Raw genomic sequence first — 25,099 nt, 5'->3', positions numbered from 1 at the left:
GTGACTGCCAGCCGTGCCAGAGGCAGGGCAGGGCCAGCTTGCTGGACAGTGCAATCCAGAAATTGTAATATCCATCCTTGCTGCCAGGGAGTTCAAGGGATGGTGTTACACACCTGCACAGGTGTGCAGAGATGGATGCACAGGTATGTGCATGCATCCACAGCTGCATTATTGAGGGTTTGTGGGGACTCTGGTTTGCAGGCACTCGGGTCCCTGTGGATCTTCCCCAGGGCACAGGGAGGCAGCCAGGAGGGGACACAAAAGGGGGCTGTGAAGTGTCATTGCTGAGGTCCTGGTGCTCCCCAGGGCATCCCTACAGCCCTCAGAGCATGGAGAGAGGCAGGAGGGAAATGAGAGGAAAATGGGAGTCCAGCGAATACTTTGTTAAGGGCAGAAGCAGCAGCTGTGTGCCAGCCTTGCCCAGAACAAAAAAGTCTCCAGGAGAAGCTGTCCCCTGAAAGAGGCATCTGGGAGGGCAGCAGGAGCTGGGCAGCCCATCCTGGGCAGCAGCTGAGGGCAGTTTATCCAGCAGTTTGTCCTGCCCTGCTCCTCTGGCCGGGGCCAGATCACCCAGAGCCTGAGTGTGCCCAGCAGGGCTGCAGCTGGAGTGGGCACGAGCAGCTGATCTCCAGGGAATCACTGGAAGGACCTCTCATGGTACTGAGCCTCAGACACTCTTCTCAGTGGTTCACTGCATGGTTGTGGTGAGATGTAACCACTGCTGTGCCTGCAGCTGGGAGCACTGGGAGAATCGGGAGCTCAGGAGTTCAGGGTCCCACAGACAGAGCAGGGCAGGTGCCAGCTGCGGCTCAGGCACAGCAGTGGCTGGAGGAGCCACCCTGGCAGCCCTGACGTGACTTTGCATGAGGACACTTCCCCACCTGGAGACAGTCCCAGGAGGTAAAAAGTGCCAGAGCTCTTGCTGTGGTCTGTGGTGCTGCTCCATAAATGTGTCCTGGCCCCATTTTATCCTCCATAATTAGGAAACTCAGCAGACTGATCGCTCTCTGAAGCCTAAACCAGAGCATATTGCTGGCACAAAAAGAGCTGGTCTGCGACAGAGCAGGGATTGTTTGTGCCATTTCAGTGAGAAGTGCACAGAAACAGGTGAAATCTGTTAATGTGGCTCTGTGCTGAGAAAGGGCAGGTGTGAGTGAGGTGATTGATGAGCATTGATCAGGAAGGGCTCGGGGCTGTCAGACTCGGTGTAGGACAGGGCACAGAGCAGGGGGTGCAGCCTGGGCCAGGTGAGCTCTGCCCAGCCCGGGCCAGGTGGGCTCTGCCCGGGCCAGGTGAGCTCTGCCCGGCCCCAGTCCCTGCCCAGCCCGGGCCAGGTGAGCTCTGCCCGGCCCGGGCCAGGTGGGCTCTGCCCGGCCCCATCCCTGCCCAGCCCGGGCCAGGTGGGCTCTGCCCGGCCCCATCCCTGCCCAGCCCTGCCGAACCGGCCCCTCCCGGGCTCCGGGCGCTCCCGCTCCACTCCCGGGCTCTGGCGTTTCCTCTGGAGAAGCGGCTCAGGTCTCTCTCACCAATTCACCAGCCGAGATCAGTCCTGGAGGATGGGTGAGCTCTGCCGTGGGTGTAGCTGGGCTGAAGGCAGGGGAAGCTGGTTCCTCTGTGAACAGCAGCGTTTGCACGAGGCCATCACAAACAGCTGAGACTGGGGGCACAAACGGGAGGGGAAACTCTTCTCCCTGCACGCATCATCTCTATCTTCTGGCTGGTGGCTTGTAGCTCTGTGGGCTCTACAAAAATGCCCCACTATTTTTTGAAGTTGTGTTTTTGATTAGCAGAAGCCTAGAAACAAGCTAGAAAGAGCCATGGCTGGGGAAGGGAATCCAGCACGTGCAGAGCCAGCAGACTTCATGTGGGCAAATTGGCTGAGCCACCCACAGGGCAGGTGATGCCCCAGGGCTGGGCCCACTGCTGTGGCAGCATCTCCAGGGGAATCTTTGGGGCTGGGGACCCCCCAGCAGCCCCCACAAGGGGTTTGGACCGGGCCATACTCACTGGCACCGGAGCAGGGCATGGGACCTGGGGAGGGCTGCAGTGAGCCCAGCACTGTGACTCCCTTTCAAAGTGCAATGCAGCCCTGGTAAATAAATAAAGATTGGATCTTGTCAGTCTCTTGTACTGCACCACTCCTGAGCAGGGGACGCGAGGCTGCCGTAATTGGCTGGATGCAGAGCGAAATCCAGGCTCAGCGATTCCATTTTGCAGTTGGCAGCCTGCCCACAGGCAGATCAGGGAATGCAAGCTGGACTGGCTTTAAAACACAGGGAAATCCTTCATCTTTGATAATTTTTTTTGCTGATTTAAAGGGCAGGATTAAATCCTCATTTAATAACCCCAAGTGCCTGCTCTGCCCTGCTCTGAGTGCTGCCAGGGCATGGGGCCCGGAGGAAAGGCAGGGAATGCTGTCCCAGGCACAGACCCCGTGGCTGTTTGCTGCTGCTGCTGCAGCCGGGGAACAAACCCCACTGTGCAAGCCCACCTCAGCACGGGGTGCTGTTCCTCCCTTCCAGGTCTGTTCCCAGCTGCTTTCAGGGCTGATTGGAAGGCAAGCCCAACACTTTCTGCTACCAACTTCCAGTTATGTAATTTGTGGATTTTTCTCCTAATTAAGGATCCTCAGAGCCCCAGATGTTCCTCTCTAACACACAGCCCAGCTGACTGCACTGACAGGCTCTGGGGCAGGGATTGTTTTATCAGGAAGTGCTGCCTGTTCAGTACCTTTATGTTGCCACCTCTTGCCGTCACCTGGGCTATTTTTAAATCCTTAAATAAAGCGTCTACAATGGAAAAGAAAGGAGCCTCCTTGCAGAGGAACACAGAGCCACCACATTGAAGAGGAGACTGTTTTCCCTTGTCTGTCAAATCAGCTCATTTAGATTATTTAAGTCAAGAGCAATTTTGCAAACAATCTGTTTTGTCGGTGACAGCGGCTCCGCTCGGTGTGACGATGCTGAATGGAGCAAGCGGCTGCGAGTTATTGATGGCAAATTCTCCACATCCCCAGGCCCGAGCTTCTCCTGAGACAGCCCCAGCTCTGTTTTCCCCAGCCATGAGGCAGAAAGTATTTTCTAACATGTCGGCTTCCTTTGCCTTGAGAGCAAACTGCAGCTGAAGGGGAAGGGTGGAGGGGATGGGAACGCTGAAATGGCGCCAGCTCCTCTTTAACTGTTTTCAGGCTGTGCATTTCTCTGCCTCCTGCAGTTCGTTCCCTTGCTCTGATGATATGAAAATCCTAATTAAAAAGTGAATGGGGATGTGTGCCAGGCTGGCAGGGTGCAGGTGGTGGCTGCTGTATCTGGGGCTCAGTGCCCAGGAGGGCATGTTTGCTGAGTGGTGAAAGTGTAACTGCACAGCCCCAGCCCTGGCCGCTGCCTGAGCGTGGGCCCGCGGTTTGCCCTTGAGGAGCTGCTTCCACGATTCCTGGTTTCTAATGCCGTGCGTGAGCAGAGTGCTGCAGAGCCATGCAGACCCACACAGGGCAGGACAGCAGTGAGGAGGGAGCATCGCGGGGGCACGAGCTGGTTCCTCCCTGCACACGCTGCCCAGAGTGCCCCTTCCCAGCCAGGAGCACAGGGCGTCCTGGGGCAGGGGTCCCGTAAGGAAGAGAAGCACTGACACGTCACAGATGGGGGCTGAGGATTTACCTACCCTTCAGGCTGGAAGCAGCTCCCAAGCCAGGTGGTTATGAACATCATTTTAAGCACAGAGTTGTTTTGCTGTCTCTTTGCCGGTAGAATCAGAATTTGGGTCCTTGGCAAAGAAGTCCAGAGGTCCAAGCCTCAGAGAGCACCAAGGGACAAAGAACAAACCAAAAAACTGTGGTAAGCAGGAGAGAAGGTCCTCCAGAACCCCAAATAACTCTATGCTCAGCACATATTAAGGCCAAGACCAGGAGTGGTTAACACCTGAGTGCTGCTTCCAGCCAGCACCCACTACCACTGCTTTGGATGATGGGCTTCTGCATGGGTGAAGCTCAACCTGCCGCTTCTTCTAGAAGAAAACATTCTTCCTATTTGAAGATTCCGGAATTTCGCTAGTCCTTCTAGGAATTCACCAGTGCAAATTTCGTACGCGTCAGAGCCCAGCCGAGCAAAGTGCTGCTTGTGAGGGTGAGAGGTAAGATCATGAGGGGATGCAAGGAGGAGCTGATGGGGTAGGTGGTGGAGGCTGTGCTGACAGTGCAGACCCAGCTGCAGCACTTACATGCAGACAGAAAGGCACTGCTGCAGCGGTCTAGTTGCTAGGAGCACGTGCATAAATAACACCAGAGAACAATCTAAAATAATAAAGCAAGCTGCAGACCTCGACTATGAATTTTATTGACAGTGGCACAATACAGTTAACAAACTGACATAACAGGAGTACATAATGAATTCATCAGCCTTCCCAACTGAGGACAGACTTAACAGCAGCCCTCCTACACCACGTGTAGTGCCTCCAAAGAGACATGAAACAGGGCTGCTGTGAATGGAACAGTGAGAGAGAGCTGAGTCACACTTCAGGAAATAATGGCTTTCAGTTACACACAATTACATGACAGTCCAAACTTTTTCATATGAAGAAAAATAAACAAGACCAAATTAACTTACAAGTTGTTACGAGACACTGAGGAACTGATTTCAAACTGCCACTTTATGGCTGTGCCTGTTCAGCTCGCAGCACTGCACTCTGCATTTCTGAGCCCCTAAGGACGAAAATACCCTCACTGGCTACTCTGCATTGTCATAAACCTTGCCTCTCATACTGTAGGATCTTCTTCAGCTGGAAATCACTGTACTTCACTCATGCTGGCAGAAGGACAGTGGATGCTGCAGCAGGTTTCCAGGGACGATGGCTCCTGCGCCCAGGGCACCCGTTTGTCTCACGGAGGAATCAAACAGCATTTCTTTTCTCACCAGCATTGGTAAGAACGTTAAAGGCCAAGAACTGGGCTGGAAAATGCTGGTGCCAATGTGCAGCTGGGGTCAGGAGAGAGCAAGAACTTCCCCATGGCAACAAAACCTTGATGGGAGTGCTTGTCAGCTGCAGAAGCATTTACTGGGAATTCCTGTCCACTCTCGGTTTTTTGTGTTCCTGACATTACTGCTCTCTATTCCAATCCATTATCAGTCCTTTGACTGATTTGATGTTACTAATTCCTGTGATATTGTTACTGAAGCCTAGTCCAGTAACAGAGCATGGCTCACGTACTCCCCACTCTTCATTTCCTGTATTTGAAGTATCTCTGTGTGTTTTGGATTAAGCTCCATGTTCACATATATCAATCTCTCACCAAGTTTGCCAGTGCTGGGGACTCTTCTATTTCCTCCCTTGAGCCAACAGGGTCAGTGGAAGGTTTAGAGAAACGTCAGTGTTTTGTTATTTGGACATTAACTCCTTTTATCTGCCAGTCATTGATGCCCCAAGCTCAGCATGGAGCTGGCACAGCAGCAGCAGCAGCCTGGAGGAGCTGCCCATTTCTACACGGGGAAACACGCGTGGAAATGGATGTTCTGTCCATCTGTGCCTTGTCCTGCATCACCTGGGGAATCACTGTGTTCTGCTGAGGGTGCTTGATGAGACAGTGCCTGGAATTCCTGTGTGTCACTGGCATAAATAAAGGCTGCATTGATGTGTGGGACCTCATTGCCAGGAGGGTGTAGTGAGGTGGGGTTCATCTCCTCTACCATGCTGCAGAGGGAGGACAAGAGGACACGGCCTTAAACTGAGACACACGAGGCTCAGATTAGACATTAGAAATTGGTTTTTCACTTTTCAGGTGGTCAGGCTTTGGAAGGGGCTGCCCAGGGAGGAGGTGGAGTCCCGATCCCTGGGAGTGTTTGAGAGGTGTCTGATCTGGCACTGGGTGATGTCGTTTGGGGTTTAGGGGTTACGGTGGCAGTGCTGCTGGAAGGCTGTGGTGGATGACCATAAAGGTCTCTTCCAGCCTCGATCACAGAATCTCCCGAGCAGGAATGGACCGGCAGGGATCACGCAGTCCGACTCCAGGCTGTGCAGAGGACACCCCAACAGTCCCACCCTGGGCATCCCTGGCAGCGCTGTCCAAAGGCTCCTGGAGCTCCGGCAGCCTCGGGGCTGTGCCCATCCCTGGGGAGCCTGGGCAGCGCCAGCACCCTCGGGGGAGAACCTTCCCTGAAATCCATCCCAAATCCATCCATCCAATCCATCCCCGGCACAGCCGAACTGATGATTCCGTGACTCCGTGACCCGGACGGGGCTCGGCCCGAGGCTCCCGTGCTCCCAGCCTCGAGGAGCGGCCCGGGATGGGCTCGGGATCCCGCTCCCTTCCCGTTCCCCCGTTCCCCGTCCCGTTCTCGGCCCCGTTCCCCCGCTCCCGTTCCCTCTCCCCCGTTCCCCCCGTTCCCGTCCCGCTCCCCCGTTCCCGGCCCCTCTCCCTCGGCCCCTCTCCCCCGTTCCCGGCCCCTCTCCCCCGTTCCCGCTCCCCCGTTCCCAGCCCCGCTCCCCCGCTGCCGGCCCCGTTCCCCCCGTGCCGGCCCCGCTCCCCCCGTTCCCGCTCCCCCCGTGCGGGCGCCCCGGAAGCGCGGCCGGGGCGGGTTCGCTTCCTGCGCGCGGGGCGGGCGGGCGGCGGCGGCAGGAAATGGCGGCGGAGCTGCGGCTGCAGCTGCCGGGCCCTCCCGCTCCGCAGCGCCAGGCTCAGCCCGCCTAGAGCCGGCGGCCGCGCCGGGCCCGCGCCGCAGCCTCCGGGACGGACTCCGAGCACTTTACATACATGAGGTACCGGGGCGGGCGGCGCCGGGCCGGGCGGGGAAGGGCCGGGCGGCGCGGCAGCCCCGCGGAGCCGCGGCGGACGGGATCGGGCTCCCGCGGCAGCGCCGCCGGCGGAGGGGCCGCCCGGAGGGGCCGCGGCGCCCGCCCGGAGCGGTGTGTGCCGGTCCCCCCGCCCGGGCCGAGCCGTGCCCGAGCCGTGCCCTCCCCGGCTCGGAGTTGGCTCTGCGGGGCCGGCAGCGCCCGGGGCCGCCGGTGCGGCACGGAGCGGCACCGAACGAACCGGCGCCGCACGGAGCGTCCCGGTGCCGCTCGGAGCGAACCGGTGCCGCGCTCGGAGCGCGCTGGCGGCTGAAGTGATGCAGCAGAATCGTTTTCCTCAAAGTCCTTGAGACGGCGGAGAGCGGGGAGGGCGCGCGGGGATGGGTGCGGGGCGCCGGGATGCGGATGGGCTCCGGTGGCCGGTGTGGCACGGGGATGCTGCGGGGACACCGGCGCTGCACGCGCTGGCACCGGCAGGGCTCGCCCGCTCCCCTCGCCCGCCCGGGGGACGCCGCCGCCCGTCCCCGGCGATCCCTGCTCTCGCCATCCCTCCTGACCCACCCCACCTGGAGCTCTCTGTGCATCCTGACCCGCGCCGGTTTTATTTTCCTGCTGCATTGCTGTTGACATGGAAACCAATACCACTTTCTGTTGCAGAGAATTGGAAGCTAAAGCTACCAAAGAAGTCGAAAGAAAACTAAGCAGGTAAGAGACTCATTTAAATTCCCTCCCACTATTTAGATGGAAAGGTGGCCTAGGGCTAGGAGTAGTTGTGGGCTTTATCGGGAGCTTTAATCTCTTGTTAATTGTAAGGATAAAAAAAAAATCTGAATTTGAAAACGCTGTCTATTGCACGGGGAAATAGCGTTTGAAAACGCTGTCTATTGCAAGCTTAGTTAATTCTGTAAACACCTTTTTAGCTGGTTTTTTTTTGTTTGTTTGTTTAACTACTTCAGATGTTTAATACAGTTTATTTAATAGGGGAGGTTTTTGAAGAGAAAAATAACTTTTCTGCACTAAGTTGTAGTACCTAACAATAACTGAAAAATGAATGAAGGTTTTGGGGTTCTTTTATACACTTCAGCCAAATATTGTTTGGAGGCAAGACAGTTGGGGCAAGAACTGGAATAAACTGTGTTGCCATATAACTACTGGCTCTGCCTCTTTTGCCATGAAGAGTTAGCTGGTGAATTTCCTGTTTACGTGTAGTTTTTAGAATGAGAGCTTAGCAGAATGGGCTGGGGAGTTAACTCCTTAACTCGGGAGTTCAGGGTCGCAGTGAAGGAAGAATTCTGTGCCTTGAGGTGTATCACTTTCGTGTTTAAGTAATTGTTTCTTCTGCACTGTTTGGTTTTGGTCAGGTAACTTTCTCACATGTATCCACTCCATGGGTTACATTCTTTGTTTTCAACCTCTGTCCTGCTTCCTTTTTGGGTTCTTTTTCAGTTAGACCTTTAAAGGCCTTTTGCTAGTGATCCGTTGAAGGGATTTCCACTGGGGCCATTTGAGATGTGCCTGAGCCCTGAGTGTAGCAGATAGAATCTCAGGTTTGGTGCCCTGCTTTTTTCCTTCTCTCCTGTGCCCGAGCAGTCTCCAGCTTCCAGGGTGAGCTGTGACTGGACTGTGAACACTGAAAACTGCTTTGCTCCCCCCCGCTCTCAGTGCGGGTCTTCCTTTTGTTTTTTTAATTTTGGTGATACACTGAAGCGTGAATTGTTTTCCCCACGTTGTTGTTGAAATGCAGGGAGTAGTTGGGGTGCCTGGGAGCCCCTGAGGTGCCTTTGGCACCTTGCTGTTAACCCACCAGCGTAAGGGACTCGCTGCAGTGGCCATGCCAGAAGTGATTTCAGAACTGTGTTTTTCAGAGTGACAGAGTGCTGACTTTAGAGCACTACTTGGTGCCAGTCGTAGTAAGTCAGGAGATTTTCACATTTTTATGACCTTAGCAGAGATCTTGTCACGCTGGCAGGCAGTGCCGAGAGTGAGAGGAAGTGAAAGAAAACTACAGCACTGCCAAAATTCGGTGCTTGGAGGGTAAATTCTGCTATGGACCGGGCCCCGTGTCTCTCACACAGAGGAGTGCGTTTTATTCATTTAAAAGATTCAGAACTGGTTTGAAGTTCACATTAATGCCCCGGCTGGTTTATGTTTAGCCAGGGAGCTCTCGTTGTGTGAGCACACAGCTGATAAACCACAGCATGCCTGCGCTGGATAGACCTGATTCATTGTTTTACTGGGTAGAGCTCAGCAGATAGCCCTCGTTCTTCCTCCAGTGTCATTATTTACTGGCTTATTAAATTTGCAGTGACCTAGTCGAACTGTACAAGAGCAAATATCCTTTCTTGGCAAGGTACATAGATCTGGGCTAGAGTTTATGTTAATCTCAGATTTCACAGTGTGGATGTAGACTGTGAACTCCACGGGATGTTGGCTTTGTTTTGTGTTCTGAAGTCACTTCTGGAGTTTATGCTTATAAATTAATGGGTAGCAAGTACACTTTTTAATCTTGCTGGGAATATTAGCCTAGACTGTGGGTTTGTGATAGGAAAAGTGTTACAGCCTTCAGTGCAGCTTGCTTATCCCATTGGAGCGATTCCTGTTTCACACTCAGGATTAGCATTTGGCTTGTCTGGCCTTTTGGAAAAGAATCCTCATTTGGTCTGTGTTGTCTCTGAAATTCATACATGCCCAGTGCTGTGCAGATACTCCTGGTTTCAGAAATCAGCTTAGTGCCTGGCTCACGACAGTGATTGAAATAAATCCATCCACACGCTGTTGTGGCATCATGTTACAAATTAAATGTCACCTGATCAGCCACAGCAAGAGCTGTCTGCTGTTAACTGGGGAAATCTAAGAGTTAAATTTGCTTAAAATCAGGACTGCTACAAATCACCATTTAGTTCTTCTGATTTAAGGAATAACTTTTCAATTCTGTTTGGTAAACAGGGATTTCCTGCCTCATTTATGTGGAACTGAGAGAAGGTAAATATCTGAAATACATTGACAATCATGTTCCCAAACCCAGGGCTTTGACTGTTGCTCCACAAGCATGCAAACCATAGGGAAGAGTCTCCATTGCTTCCATTCACCTGTGATTCTGCCCACCTTGGTTGCAGACTGGCCATGTGTTGGGAGAGCAAGCTTCTCACCTCTAGCTTCCATCCATGTGCTCTGTGAAGTTGTTACTGTACAACTGATTTTTATGATTTTATGTAATAATAACTGCCGTATTTCTGTGACATTTTTCTTATCTGCTGCAGGGAAAACATAGAGACATAGAAACCAGGGAGAAATGTAGTTGTTTCTGTTGATGTGTAAGCATTTGATTTTCTGTTGGGTTTCTGGGGGTGGGTCCTTTTTTCTGATAAACTTCATATGGAGAGATATCTGCTGTGCGATGGGAAGAGTTCATTGCAGAGGAAACATTCTGTTCATGCTTTCAGGATCTTTACAGACACTTGGGTAAATGACATATCCCTTTCTGTCCCACAGACGCCTTTGAGGCTGTGCAGGGCTGCCAGGTGTCCCTGTGGGGTCCTTTTGGTGGTCCAGGGTTGCAGCAGCCCCTGTGCAGCAGTGCTGCCTCTGCAGCAGCAGCAGCATTGCAGCAGCCTGGAGAGGGGCAGGTTGGTGCTGGGCTCCAGCAGCTGATTGTGGAGGAACAGTTTAATCTGCCTTCCTGGTTCCTCATTTGTTACAGGAAGATAGGGATTGTTTATGGCTGCTGCTGGAGTCCTGTGCAGCTGCATGATAAACTTCTTGGGAAAGAGATCTGTCTTTTGTCTGCTTGTGTAGCAGCAAACATCTTGGGTGAAACTCAAGGGCAAAAGCAACACCAATATTGCAGAATTTTGGTCCATTTGTAGTCGCTGTATTTGGGAGCATCATTCTGATGAGGCAGTTTCTATGTGAGGGAAATGGGAAAGCTGAGTGCGTTCCAGGTGACTGGCATGGCAGACGTGGTAGGGAGGGAGGATTCTGTAGCTTCACTTTTAGGGTGGAAATTTAAAGACCTGAGGTATTTAAAAAGCAAAAAAGAAAGTAGCTGATACACATTTTCTAATTAATTATTCATTGAAGTATTTTTTTCCAGTTTTTAGCTTGGCAGCACCTCTCTTCTCTGTTAATAGCTGGAAAGAGCACACACACAGACACACAGACGTCTGGAAATGAGTGGGTTTGTTTTGTTCTCACTGCCTGAGGCTCTCAGTGCTCCCAGGAACACGCTGGGTGGCTTCAGGTGCCAGAGCTTTTCCATGGCAGGCGCTGGCAGGGTTTGTTGGGATTATTTTGTTGACTTCAAAGTACTCGTGTCTATTGCATAAAGTCCAAGTGCTCCTTTGGTGTAGTGTGCTGTTTGTGGATGGCATTGATAAAGGATTGTAGGAGCCCATTTTAATCAAAATACACATTTTATAGTTGATTTTTGTAGAATGCTGATGAGTAGGAGAGCTAGCTGTTGGTTTTTACAGAACCTGAGAAATCACGTTCATTGGCAGTTTTAGGTAATTGTCTCTTTTCAAAAAATGGAGACATGAGGGAGCTTGGAGGTCAGAATACAGAAGATTTATCAGTCTCAGGAGCATTTGAAAGTCTGTGTAGAAGATCAGCTGTAGGTTGAACACACGGTGCTGTCTTTGCAGAACTGTTAAAGGTCTTTCAATCCCTGATGCTTACCTGTAGCTACCTGGCAGTGCTCCACCTGTAGCACTGCAAGTTAATTTATAACTAGAAGAAGAGAAAATGGTAGAAAGGATTTTTTTTTTTTTAATTAATATGTACATCAGTGGAAATTTTACACTGGTTTCAGAAGCTGCTGTGTATAATCACTTGTAATCATTACTTGTGTGTTTGCTCCATACCTCTGTTCATCCCTCAGTGATGGGAGCTCACAGCTCTTGCAACCATCATTTCCTCCGTGTGGGGATAGTATTTTGATTTTATTGTGGCACTTTGATAAATTGTAACAGCAAAGATAGCGAGGCTGCACAAACATTAATTACTTCATCCTCCGCCTGTCTGCCAGGGGAAATATGGGTGAACTTGATTTTGCTCTTCTGCAACACAAGAATAAAGGTTAACCATGGCTGTTTCAGCCCAGGTATTTTTACAATGCTAAGCTGGAGCCTTAGAAATTAAAGATTAATAGTTGTCTTTTTTCAAGAAGTAAAGTAATAAGTGAAGCACGTTTTGATACAAATATTGCCTGAAATGTTTGCAGTTAGAGCATGACAGCTTTTTCCACTTCAGAAGCCAAATAACAAATCAAGCCATACAAAAATAAAATGCCTTGTGCTGTCTTGATAACCTGTCTTAGAAGACTAAAAAGTTGGTTTTGTTTCTTCTGGGTTTTTTAATAGCTTAATTGAGGAAAGCATTTTTGTAGTTTGTTGGGGTTTTTTCCCCTGTATACAAAGAGGAATTGTGCTGGGGTACACAATTGGAACAAAAATTTTCTGTTAAATAAATAACGGTAAATATTTATCTGACCCTCGCTCTGCTTAAATTTATGCAGATAACAGCAGCTTCTCCTTGCCCATCTTCAGAGCCATTAAATGTGCAGTCTCTCCTGAGATCAAGATCCATTTTCATTTTGCCTCACTTGAAAATAAAGCACCTTTCAAGTTAAGCTGTTGAAACCGGAGGCCTTTGTTCTGTCTCCAATGTGGATTTCCTATTGCCGGGGTGTTTTATTTTCACTTGATCTAAATTGAAAAATATGGTTTGCATTTCTGCTAAGGCCGTTTAACCTTGAGCGAGCTAATCCCGTTACCCAGGAGGAGAAGGACATTGCTATGCATGTGCTCTGGTGGAGGCTGGATGTGGGATGGGGAATCACAGAGCTGTTTGTAAATTCACCTTATCCATTGGAATGCTCTGTCCCTGCTTTTCCTGGGCCAGCTGATGAGCAGCGTGCTGCTGCAAGCACTTTGGCCACACAGGGTCCATGGATGAGAGCTGCCAGGTGTGGGGGAAAGCCCAGCAAAGGAACCTGCGGATTTTGGTCACCCAAGGTCCGTGGATGAAAGCTGCCAGGTGCAGGGGAAAGCCCAGCAAAGGAACCTGTTCATTTTCTGGCTCTGTGTGGTTTCCACAAGCCCAGATTGCTGTGGTGGCTCCCGTGGAGCTGCTGCTGGTGTGTCTGCAGGAGCAGGGAGCTGCGAGTCCAGGGCATAAATGGGAAATGCCAGTTCCACTTCTGCTCCTCAAGGAGCAATGTCAGAATGGAGCTTGTTATGTGTTCCAGCAGAGGCTGGAGCCAGAGGCATCAATGCCATCCCTTGCTGGTGGTGAGAGGGCCCTGCATTTGTGTGCTGGGAAGAATGAAGGAGGCTCACGCTTCCAGCTGCCAGAAATGGAAATTCTGGTGTCCTGCGTGAGACTCTGATGACTTAGGAGGCAAATGTGAATTTTTGTCTCAGGTTTAAGTTTGTATATGAGGATGGTGAATAGGCCTGTCTTACTTGAAGGGTTAAGTTTTCAGGGAAGGGCAGGGACAGGAGAGGCTTTGCTGTTGCTGCTTGGTTGTACCAGTTGGGTTAGTTTTGCTCTGAGATTTGATGTTTTAGTGGTAATTAATACTCTTAAAAACTCATAATGAACTATAGGTGGATGGTTTTTGTCTAGGGAATACCTAGAGTTCTGATCCTAATTGTAGGAGGGGTTTATGTCTCCTAAGTCTGCTTTGTAATCTAAAATCTGTTTGTCTTGAAAAGATAAAAATTGAATTAACACAGTGTCAGAATTTAGGAGTTCTGTTGTTCCTATGTGACAAAAACCCAGTGATGCTGTGGTAGAATATTCCAGAGATATTGGTATGTTAGTTGTTAGCATCTGTATTCCCAAAGTGAAATGTAATTGTGTTGATTTAACTGTAGCAGGATTGATGAGGGTTTTTTTTTCCCTGTGAAAATACTACTTTGCATTCTGCTTGCTGTTGAATGTGCTACAGCTTTCTTCTAAAAGCAGAATGATTTTTCAGTTAATGCAGTTTTGGCATGTGACAGACTGAAATTTGTTACACAAAACAAGTGCTGGTGGCTGCTCAGGTTGTTAGAGATGCTGTAACTCAGCAGGCCCAGCCCAGCACTGGGTTCCCAGTGTTCTGCTCTGGGTGGATGGAAGGGGCTGTGCTGGAGCTGGGTACTGGCACAAAGGATCTCTGGGATCTCCAGGAGCTCTTTCCTCTGCACTGGATCCACGCCTGGTGCTGTTCTCCAGTTCAAATTGCCTGTTAAGATTGGGGCAGTCCCAAATCACCCCAGCTGAGGGTCAGTATCACCAGCATCCCTGTGCTTCCAAATGCTCAGGGTGTGACGGAGGGGCAGAGCTGACTGAAGTGTCACCTTTGTAATGCACGGATGTCACTGCAGGTTAATCATTGCCTCAGATTTGCACAGGGGCGAGGGATTGCTCTAAATGGAACTGGCCAGCTGGAATTGTTTCTGCAGTTAGGTGTCTGACCTCTTAGTTGTCCATGAAATCATTTTTGAGACCTAATTGTAAATGCAAGATTGCTTTTGCAGTGAGACATCCTGGATCTTGCAGCCAGCTGATGGAGCTGTGATAAAATGCAAAATAGCCACATTGTGTTTGAGGGGTTGTGATTCCTCTGGCAGTGTGCAGGGCCTCTCAGAAATAACACTCCTGGCTAATTATTTTGCATACCTTAGGCACCAGAAGCCCTTCTTTCTTAAAAGAAGTAACTGCTGCTTGCTTTCTGTTATTAGAAAATCTAAAAAGCCAGGATTTGGTCAGTGGAAGCTGATGCCTGCACTTGCTTTGAAAGGGGCTTGAGCTGAGTTAAAAGTAGAATTAACTGGTTGTTTATATATATAGAAAAGTAATGAAAGTTTTAGTACCTGTGGACTGTCTCGTGGTTTAATACATTCAATTTGCATTGCTTCTGACAGACTATCAAACTATCTTATTTAAAAGTGGAGGTTTATGGGAGCTTTGGGGTTAAAACAGAGCCAGCTCAGTGTTTCCAGGCAGATGCACACCATGCAGTCACTGCCCCATAGTGACATCGTTAGTTCTTTTTCTCCAAAACCCTGTGGAAGTCTGTTCCTAAGCAGCATGAGCTGGGCAGTGCTGTTGCTGCTTAGCTGTGAGCAGAAAGGCTGTGGTAATTAACGAGTGCCGTTAATTACCGGTCCGAGTTTCGGTTTCACTTTTGCCCGGTTCCAGTTTTGTTTCTTGTGAGGGAGCTCTGAAACGGCCCAGCTGTGCCAGCTGTGCTGCCCCTGCCCGCTCCAGGTGCTTCCTGCAGAGGGGCTGTGGGATGGGGCCGATGCTCGGGGCTGTGGCTCAGGCTGCCTGCAGGAGCACTCCAGGCTGCCTGTGCACAGCTCAGTCACTCCAGGGCAGGGCAGAGCAGACAATGTCTGAATTTACTGGCTTTTCAACCAGATTCAGGTCCAAGTCTTCATTGTGAGCTTTGGAAGAAAGAGCTCCTTACGTGTGGCTTGACACCACATCTGCACTGCAAGTCCTGTCGCTGGTGGCTTGCCCTGACAGTGACAGTCCCTGCAGAAATAGGATCCAATTAGAGGCAGAATTCCCCAGTTCCTTTATGTCACTGTGAAATAATTGTTCTAAAATGAATCTAAGTGTGTACAGATTGTATTTTGGGAGAGTTAATTACAAACTGTGTGGTTCAGGGATTTAGTGCAAGAAGAGGAAGAACAGTTGATGGAAGAAAGGAAAAAGAGAAAAGAAGACAAGAAGAAGAAGGAAGCTGCTCAAAAAAAGGTATGTGGAGCACTGAGAATAAAGCCCTGTGCTTGGAGGTGACAGTTTCATCACTAGTAAAAACAAGTGTTTTCTTATTAATTTAATGTTTTAACTTTAGCTGTGCGGTCAGTTATTTAGAGGTAACTGACATATTGAACATCGTAATTGGCTCTGTGTAGTTTCTTACAAAACTAACTTTTCATCTGGGGTGACCCTTCTGTTTCCTGATGGTCAATTGAGGCAGTCTCAGGCCTGAAGCACCTCAGTGTTAGTGTATTTACTAGGAGAAGAAAAGTGCCATTTTAAGGCAGTGTCTTTCAGCTGCATCCTTATTTTAATACATCTTATTCTTCAGTATGGAAACATCCCAGGAGAGAATTTGTAGTAGGGAATAACAATTTCATAAAAAAGAAAATATTGACAGCAAAGATGTTTAGGAATGGAAACGTCACAGAAATGCTTCAGAATCCCTGTTTACTGACAAGATCCTCATCATGGCCATTGATTCTAAGTATTGACCCTGAGCTCAGAGGAGCTGGTAAAGGCAGTTTTTAAACATGTCCATTTTGGAGGAGCAGGGTGAACCCGCTCAGCAGTTCTGGCTGTGGCTCCAGGACCAGGCTGGTTTGTTCTACAGCCACAGCCTTGCCAGCAAACCCTCCCAGGCCCTGATGGAGTCTGCAAGAGCCCAGCCCAGTTCCTGTGCTCTCCTGGGCGCCTGCACCTTGGCACAGAGGGCAGCCAGGAGTCCTGGATCTGCCCTTGCTCTCCAGGATCTCTTCAGGTGCTGTGGGTCATCAGAAACAGCACAAAATGTTCTGAGAAGTTCTGAGTTCTCATTCTCTGTCCATGGGCCAGTGCCAGGCTGAGGAGCTGGGTCACAGCTGGGCAGGGGTAGTACAAACTCTCCAGAGGAAGCCCTGAGTGTGCACAGACAAGGCATTTTATACTGTGATAAACTTGTATTTTTATTCAAATAGATCTCTCATCTTGGCCACAGTACAGGTGTAACCCATTGAATCTTGCAAATGAAAGGCTCGAAGCTTTGGCATTTGCTCTCTTATTCTTTTCCATTTCCAGGTCACTCCCCCTTCCCTGCCCTGTTCTGCAATAAAACTGGCAGCAGCTCTTTGCTTCCAGGCACAGTTTTTAACTAATTTAAAACATCTTAATTTGCAAGTTTAATTTGGTCTGTTTCATGTAGTTATCTTTCAAATTAATTTTGTCTTCTATAACATTTAAACAGCTTTTTAAACATAAGGAATAATAGGCCTGGGTTGGTTAGAGAGAGGCTTCTGAAGTAGATAATTAAATAACTTGAAACCATTCAAAAAGAGGAAAGTCAAAAGCTAATGTTGCTTTATGAAGTGGTATGTGTATATGTGGTTTCTCTTATCTGCAAAAATCACTGACACTTCTTTTTTCTTGTTCTAGGCCATTGAACAAAAAATCAAAGGTAAGTTACTTTACAGTTAGTTCTACTCTGTGTATTATTTGTGGGGTTTTAAATACATGGAATCAAATGTTTCACCTGAAATCTCCTCCCATAAGTGACAGATGGGACCCTTGAGACTTCAGCTGCACTTTTTCAAAGTGACCACAGAAGTCTAGAAGAGTAACAGCAAAGGATTTATTCAGGGATTGGAGTTGCTGATCTTCCTGTTTTCCATTCTTATTCACTTACAGAGCACCAGGCATAGACATAACACCTGAAGTTCCTTCCCTTGCTTGCTTTTTTCCTTCCCTTTTTGCTTCATTTGGAAAGCGCACCAACACTTCAGAATAACTTTGTGTAGGATGGATCTGTTGGAAACTTAATGTACAAATATTCTAAGTAAGTGCAGCTGGGATTGGGAGCATGTGATGGACAAGTAATTCATGTGTCCAGTAATTCATGTGTCCAGTAATTAATATGTCCAGTTTTACTCCTGCATTGGAGGGCTGACCCTGCAGAATGATCAGGATGCCAGTGCCCAATAGCTGTAATTTCAATATTCATGGCAAGTGGGAGCACTGTGGTTTTCTGGGTGTTTGTGGGGTTTGTAGGCCTCTGCATCCCAACCAGCTTCTACAAAGGGGAAAAAAGCCTCTTTTCACTTTCTCCTGAGTTGGTGCTCCTCACCTGTTCGTTGGGAAGTGCACAGTAACTGCTGAGGTGGCCATGTGCAGTGCTTGCTGAGTTTTCTGGGAACTCTGGTTTCATTTAACACTTATGGGGCAGTGGCAGATGCTGCAGTCCTGCTTGGCAGAGATGGAATTCCTGCAGGGAAATCAAAAAGCGCTGGAAGCCATGGGGCTGGGAGGCAGGGGCTGGCAGAGGGCACACTGTGCTGAGAGCAGGAGGGACACAGGTTTGCCTTTGGGCACAGGACAGCAATTTAAAATAAATTAAATAAAATTGCTGGAAGACTATTCTAATTAATAAACACTCTTCATTTGGTTTTTAGCATGCCCGTTTTGAAGCAGTGCATGGAATTGTGTTTGAATACAGGCTAAGGGCTGGTTTTGCTCTGTACACTCCTGATCATAGGGCAGATTTACAGAATTATGAAAATGTCTGGGTTTGTTCTGAAGGGATAGAACATGTCTGACCAGACAGTGAGGAAGGAGAGGGGTAGAACACTTTGCTGTATAATAAGGAGCACTTGGTGTGCCCATTTGACCCGTGTGCTTGGGCTGCACTGGCATCACAAGCAAAGGGCTAAAAATAGCATGGACCAGGAGGGCAGGAATTCTGCTTGGGAGGCTCCCCAGTGGGAATCTTCATGTGGAATGAAAATGTCTTTCTTCTGAAGGACAGAGTAATTAAACTTTTTATTATTATTATTATTATTATTATTATTTCTGCTTTGAGGGAAACTTAATGATGTTGGAATTATTTAAAGGGTATTTTATAAAGTTCAGCAGGAATTTAGAGTTGTCAGAGAAACAGAAACTGGCAGTGCTGTGGAAGAAAAGATATCATGAGATGCAGATACACAACTTTTTGCTACAGTTTCTATAGGAACAAAATCCAAAGCTTGTGTTGCACATGGCTCTTGCCTTGTTTCACCAGTTTTGCCTCCTTGTGTTCAGGATGCAAATTAATGTTTCATTAGTTTCCAAGTTTCCATCACGTTAATGTCTTAAATAATTTATCCTGTGCATGAGCTGAAGATAAAATACAAGAGTATAGGATCTCTAAATAATTCAGAATTATGTGCCTCTTTCAGAAAAGAAGCTGGTTAAGTGCTGGGGGTGGGAAGGGAGGGTATTTCTTGGTTTTCAGTGTAGTTTGGACAGCTCCAAACTGCTGTTTTACCTAAGGAAGAAATTGCTGTTGTACCAGCTGAAGAAGCTCCCAGCCTTCCTGTAAAATGACAGGAACCTTCCAAGGAAGTTCGTGGAGCTGGGGCTTTTCCTGTTCAGGACTGGGAATTAAAGTAATGAGAAAGATGCTAACAACAACGTTTCTGGTACCAGCAGCAATTTAATACCATGGTATTGCAGTCAAAAATGCACGTGTGGCATTCCTGCAGATTTCAGGGATTCTGACCTGCCTGGTTTGATCCAGCTGCTGTCATTAAGAGGAGGTTGGGACACTTCGAGGCCAGTCTATTAGTTAGTTGCTAAGTGGAAAGTTTATCTGTTTGTGCAGCAGCTGCACATCATGTGCCTCCTCAGTTCTTTTGTATCAGGTATTCTAGGAAAAAATAAATATAATTCGAGTTGCTATTTGTTGAAAATACATTGCAGAATTGTCAGTTGTGGTGTTCCTCCTAGCATGGCAGAATATGTCCTTGTGCTGTGTTTGAAGTCAGAGCTGTTGGAGTCAGACAAGTCAGTCCATTATCCCAAATTTCCCAGCCCAGACCCTGCAGGCAGCCCAGCGCCCTGGGCAGTACTGCTGAGCCCTGCTCTGAAGGAAAGGCTGTTCCAGGAGCAGCTTTGAGCTGGGCTCTGTGTGTGCTGCAGGGTGGGAGCCCAGAGGGGCTGCAATGCCCCTGCACACATGGGTGTATGGATGGTGGGAGCTCAGAGGGGCTGAAATGCCCCTGCACACATGGATATATGGATGGGTGGGAGCTCACACATGGATGTATGGATGGTGGGAGCTCAGAGGGGCTGGAATGGCCTTGCACACGTGGGTGCATGGATGGTGGGAGCTCAGAGGGGCTGGAATGCCCCTGCACACGTGGGTGCATGGATGGTGGGAGCTCAGAGGGGCTGGAATGCCCCTGCACACATGGATATATGGATGGGTGGGAGCTCACACATGGATGTATGGATGGTGGGAGCTCAGAGGGGCTGGAATGCCCCTGCACACATGGGTGTATGGATGGTGGGAGCTCACACATGGATGTATGGATGGATGGGAGCCCAGAGGGGCTGGAATGCCCCTGCACACATGGATGTATGGATGGGGACTGTGTATGCTGCAGGGTGGGAGCTCAGAGGGGCTGAAATGCCCCTGCACACATGGATGTATGGATGGTGGGAGCTCAGAGGGGCTGGAATGCCCTTGCACACGTGGATATATGGATGGGTGGGAGCTCACACATGGATGTATGGATGGTGGGAGCTCACACGTGGATGTATGGATGGATGGGAGCTCAGAGGGGCTGAAATGCCCTTGCACACATGGATGTATGGATGGTGGGAGCTCACACATGGATGTATGGATGGTGGGAGCTCAGAGGGGCTGAAATGCCCCTGCACACATGGATGTATGGATGGTGGGAGCTCAGAGGGGCTGAAATGCCCTTGCACACATGGATGTATGGATGGATGGGAGCTCAGAGGGGCTGAAATGCCCTTGCACACATGGATGTATGGATGGATGGGAGCTCAGAGGGGCTGAAATGCCCTTGCACACATGGATGTATGGATGGGGACTGTGTGTGCTGCTGGGTGGGAGCTCAGAGGGGCTGCAATGCCCTTGCACACGTGGATGCATGGATGGTGGGAGCTCAGAGGGGCTGAAATGCCCTTGCACACATGGATGCATGGATGGTGGGAGCTCAGAGGGGCTGCAATGCCCTTGCACATGTGGACGTATGGATGGATGGGAGCTCAGAGGGGCTGGAATGCCCTTGCACACATGGATGTATGGATGGGCAGGAACTGACGGGCAGTGCCCAGCCCTGGGCTGGCTCTGGCTGTGGGGCTCAGGGAGCAGCACGGGCTGGAGCTGCAGCCCAGAAAGTGCCACTTTCATTGCAGAACGCAGTCAACTGAATTGCCCACTGAAATGGAAAGTGCTCTAAAAATAGCTGGGTGTGGAATTGAAATCTTTGACTCATATTTCCCACCTTGGAAACTTCTTGTGCTTGTTCTTCTCCGCGAAGCGGAATGGCCCGAGTGCACAGACCCTGCTGGGTTTTGTCGGGGTTTTTCCCTGCCTTACTCTGCTTTTCCTGATTGGAAAACCTCTCCTGCTAGCTGCTAAATCCGGGGGGTGACTGGAGGAATGCAGGGGACGGGCCTGTGGCCGCGGGAAGGGCGCGCTCACCTCCGTGCGGATCTGCAGGGGTTAAAGCCTTGGCAAACACGGAGATATTTTCCAGAGCAGCTCCGAGCTCACAGCTGCGGCCATTTTTCCAGCAGGAAAATTCTAGCACTACATCTTACGTGTGTGTCAGCCCAGGAGGCAGCCTGGCCGCGCTCGCCCTGGGGCTGGCAGCCCTGCCACGCCGGGACATGTGGCGCAGGGCGGGTTTTGGGGGGCAGCTCCAGCTCCAGCAGCAGCTCCCGGGGGAGGCAGCGGGTCCCTGCCAGCCTGGCGCTGCTCTTTGTGCGGGGCAGCAGAGCATCTGAGCTCCCTGCGCCGCTCGCCCGCGCGCCGGGCAGGAGCCGCTTTCCATCCGCATTAAAGTTCCTCAAGCAGCTGCCATTTTTTTATTGGAGGGGGAGTGCGAGTCCCTGGGCCCCTGCTCCAGGAGGAGTTGGCAGGCAGCTCCTGGAGCAGTAAAATGACACCATGCTTCTCCTCCATTTTCTAATGAAATCTGCAGAGTGGGAAAGCAACACAAGTTGGAAGCGTCTTTCTTTGGAATCTCTCTGTAAACTGTAACTCCACCATCCCCTGCTCTGAGGGTTTGCAGCAGGTTTGTTCTTTATGAAAATCTGTCATTTTTAATGCTAGTTTCTGTAAACTTGCTGTTGCTAGTCAATTAACTGTGATAAACTGTAAGTCTGTTAATACTATCTTTCTGCCTTAATACAATTCAAAATAAAATGCTGGTGTGTAGAACAAACTTTTATTAACAAGCGACTAGTCTAGAGCAAATTAAAATATTAAGATAATGATTTAGGGGGGCTGGAATTCATAGTAGCCATATTGGAATATTAATGTGTAATTTAGCCTTCTGAGAAGTTGTGGAGCAGAAAATGTTGGACGGGGAGAATTTAATAGCTTAGAACTTACTCTGTGGTTCTTAGGGAAGCAAAGGCAAGGGAATTCTGTTGCACTTCGGATAATTTCAGTTGAAAATTAGCATATAATTGTGGTCTCTGTATATTCTGTAGCCTAGCCCTGGGACCTGGCAAGCGTGTTATACAATTTGCTGCTATCATAGTAGATAGAATTGCCATGTTTGCTAAGGAAACAAATGCTTAGAATATATGTGAAATATAATATTCATGAGCTGTTAGAGAAGTGCTGTTGGTGCTGTGCCTTAGGGCTGGCTGGGCAGCGAGTACCTTGTTTATTTGTCGCACTCCTTGATAGTCAAAAGTGATTTGAGTTCCTGCAGGTCCCTTGGGGTCGATTCTAACACACTTGGTCTTAAAGTAGCTTTAATTAGGAAAGCAAAGTGTTAGGGGTGCCCTGGGCGTGCTGCTGGCAGCCCTGCCTGGTGTCCAGGGGATGTCAGATGGAAATGGTTTCACTGTACCCCGGGCAGCAGTGGTGCAGGAGTGGCAGGGAAGGAGAGGTGGCTCAGCGTTACAGGGTGCTGGGTTTTGTATTCAAATCTCCTCAAGTGAGGGTGTTTGTGTTTGCTGCTTCAGGTGGCAGTGGGAGGAGGACAGGAGCAGTGTGTGCCAGAGGCTGGAGTGTGTGTGTCCTGCATGGGGCTGTGTGTCCTGCATGGGGCTGTGGCCCCAGGGCTGCTCTGAGGCTGCAGAAGGGTTTTCCTGTGTGTCACTGTCAGCTCAGCTCAGCTGGATGTGCTCCAGGCTCTAAGGGGTCATCCTTGCAGTCAGCTGGGGCAGGGGGCACAGGGAGAGCACCACAAGTTATGGTTTGGGCACTGGTTACATGGCTTGTGGAGTGTGAGCAAACGTGGTTTCATTTCAGAGCCTCTTGCAGTAACCTGGACACAGAAAAGTGCAAAGTCCTTCTGCATGCAATTGTCAACAAATTCTCAGCAATTTGCTTAAATAGCACCTCTCCCCCCCTTCGGGGCTTAGTCACTCCCAGTTACTTTATTTATAGTGTAAGAAATTTTAGAAGCACCAAATGAAATAGATTTGTTTAATATTATTTCCTACTTGTGAAGTTCAGTTTTGAACCAGAAGTCAGAATCACAGTTTGTTGTCTCATTATGTTCATCAAAATATTTTGCAAGGAGCCAGTTGCCTTCCCATAATATAGGGAACAGCTTAAATTGAGGAAATCTGAAGTGGTGGTTATGATCTTTATCCACTTCCCAGTTGATCTAATAGCCTTTCAATACCTTCTATTCCCTGTGCTCTGTACAATAAACTGAGGTGTGTCCTGTCCTTAACTCTGTCCCTCTGCAGCCAGCTGTGCACTGGGAGAGCTGTGTCCCTGCTGGGGACACAGGGTGCTGGGGGCCCTGGAGGGGCAGCTGAAGTTGGGTGTCCTCTCCCTGAGGCTTCTGCCCCCCATTTGTCAAACAAGGTCTCCAAAGTTTTTCTTTTCCCCTTCCCTTAAGCAGCTAAAATGCAATATTCCATTAAAACACAACTCAGATGCTGATTCTTCAGTGGCTTTTTATTCGAAAGGCTTCTATTTCGTGTTTTTCAGAATATGTAAAGTAGAAATAAACAGAGATTATATCATAAGTAGCACTGACAACATTCCAATTGATTCCTTAAACAAAAGCTCGAGTTTGTTTTTTGTTTTTTGTTGTATTCCCATGACTCGGGTCCTGAAAGTGAATGATAAAATGGTCCTTAAACATATTTAAAAGGTTTTAAAAGCCCCTGAAAACTGCACTCTCAGTCGTGCAGTAACATTTTTCCTGGTGCTGAGGGAGGTCATGGTCGAGTGTTGAGGTATCTTAGGAAGTTGCACAATAAATATTGGCACTTAACGCATATCTCATCGAAGGAATTTGCAAAGCACATTATTAACATATCAATGCAGCGAGGGGGGCAGAGCCGACCTGCAGCTGGAGGCTGGCAGCAGCAGCAGCAGCAGTCCCACAGCAGGAGCTCAGGACCCTTCCTGCCTGCTGGGCTGGGCTGTGGGGCCGGGGGTGTCTGGGCTTGCTGTGCTCCCTCTGCCCATGCTTTGACCTTGCCCTCGCCCTGCTGGGGCCGTGCTGCTGGCACTGAGGTCACTTGGAGCTGCAGTTGCACATTTGGCATTTCCCCAGTGCCAGTGCTGTCCTGCGTGCAGCAGTCCCTGTGCTGGCAGCAGGCACCTGAGGCCATGAATAACGAGCTGTCCCTTTGCATGTTGGGCTCCCTAAAGCAGCATGTCCTGTAGGTCCTGTTTGCCCCTTGTTCTTTTTGGGCCGGGCCAGAGCAGTTTTCTATAGGTAATACTTAAATGGGAAACGTAATTTTTTAATACTTGAACGTTTTCTAAATGAAGGTTCAGTGCTGAAATAAACTGCATAGTGCTGTTTTGTAGAAAGCTGGTTAGTATTATCCTGTAACTGAGAGAACTTGGTTAGGAGTGATAGCAAGGCATATTCCTGCTTCCAGATCTGTACCACTAAAGCGTGTCATTGAGGGATAACAGAGCTTTTCCTCGGGGATGAGTTGCAACTTGAATCAGAAGAAATGCTGCCATTACCTCATAAATAAACACCTCTACTAATATTGACTTAGCCTTCAATTTTTTCAGTTGCTTTTCACATGAATAACTTTGTCCCACTTTCTTTTTCCTGGGGGTGGGGGCAGTGCCAGAACAAACCAAGACCAGTGTAAGCCAGCCCCAGCCCGTCACCTCCAACGGCACTTCCCCAGGAACCAGCACTCCCAATAATGCCAAGCGGGCCCCAGCCAGCAGCCAGCAGCAGCCCTTGCCTCGGTACCCTCCTCGGGAAGTACCGCCGCGATTCCGACACCAGGAACAGAAGCAGCTTCTGAAACGGGGGCAGCAGTTACCAGGGATAGCTGCAAACCTGGGATCCAGCCCCAAGGTGTTCAACGGCCAGCCAGGAGGCAGCACTGGCACCAATAACCAGCCCGTGACCAACGGAGAAGTGCCCAACAGCAGCAAAAAACAGCCAGGTGAGGGCAGTGCCTTGTTTTCCTTCAGCTAAAATCCAGTCACTTAAATTCATTATCAGGGGAATATTTCAGCCAACGGTATTTGAGCTTGCACTGTAAGCTGGAGCACGAGGAGATCCTTTCCTGTGTCAGGGCTTGACAGTGGGTGTTGCAGGGTGGTTTGGCCTCTCAG

General features: G+C 49.5%; 1 protein-coding gene across 13 annotated transcripts in view; it reads left to right on the top strand.

Annotated features, from left to right (window-relative positions):
• Positions 1 to 25,099, top strand: part of TNRC6A (trinucleotide repeat containing adaptor 6A) — a 69,643-nt gene that overhangs the window by 20,144 nt on the left and 24,400 nt on the right. For 9 of the 13 annotated variants that reach the window (XM_071444770.1, XM_071444763.1, XM_071444762.1 and 6 more), the window contains 5 exons: positions 7,438 to 7,485; positions 9,727 to 9,762; positions 15,444 to 15,534; positions 16,951 to 16,972; positions 24,595 to 24,927. In XM_071444770.1, coding sequence (XP_071300871.1) covers positions 15,475 to 15,534; positions 16,951 to 16,972; positions 24,595 to 24,927 — 415 coding nt within the window. In that variant the 5' untranslated portion in view covers positions 7,438 to 7,485; positions 9,727 to 9,762; positions 15,444 to 15,474. Of the gene's footprint in view, positions 1 to 6,567; positions 6,748 to 7,437; positions 7,486 to 9,726; positions 9,763 to 15,443; positions 15,535 to 16,950; positions 16,973 to 24,594; positions 24,928 to 25,099 lie in introns of those variants that run through there. The other 4 variants (XM_071444764.1, XM_071444761.1, XM_071444767.1 and 1 more) reach the window with 3 other exon arrangements.

The sequence above is a fragment of the Agelaius tricolor genome, unplaced genomic scaffold (genome assembly GCF_023055355.1).
Source record: "Agelaius tricolor isolate 1412-34295 unplaced genomic scaffold, bAgeTri1.0.p SCAF_19, whole genome shotgun sequence".
NCBI classification, from domain to species: domain Eukaryota; kingdom Metazoa; phylum Chordata; class Aves; order Passeriformes; family Icteridae; genus Agelaius; species Agelaius tricolor.
This window is presented reverse-complemented; position numbering and strand designations above follow the sequence as displayed.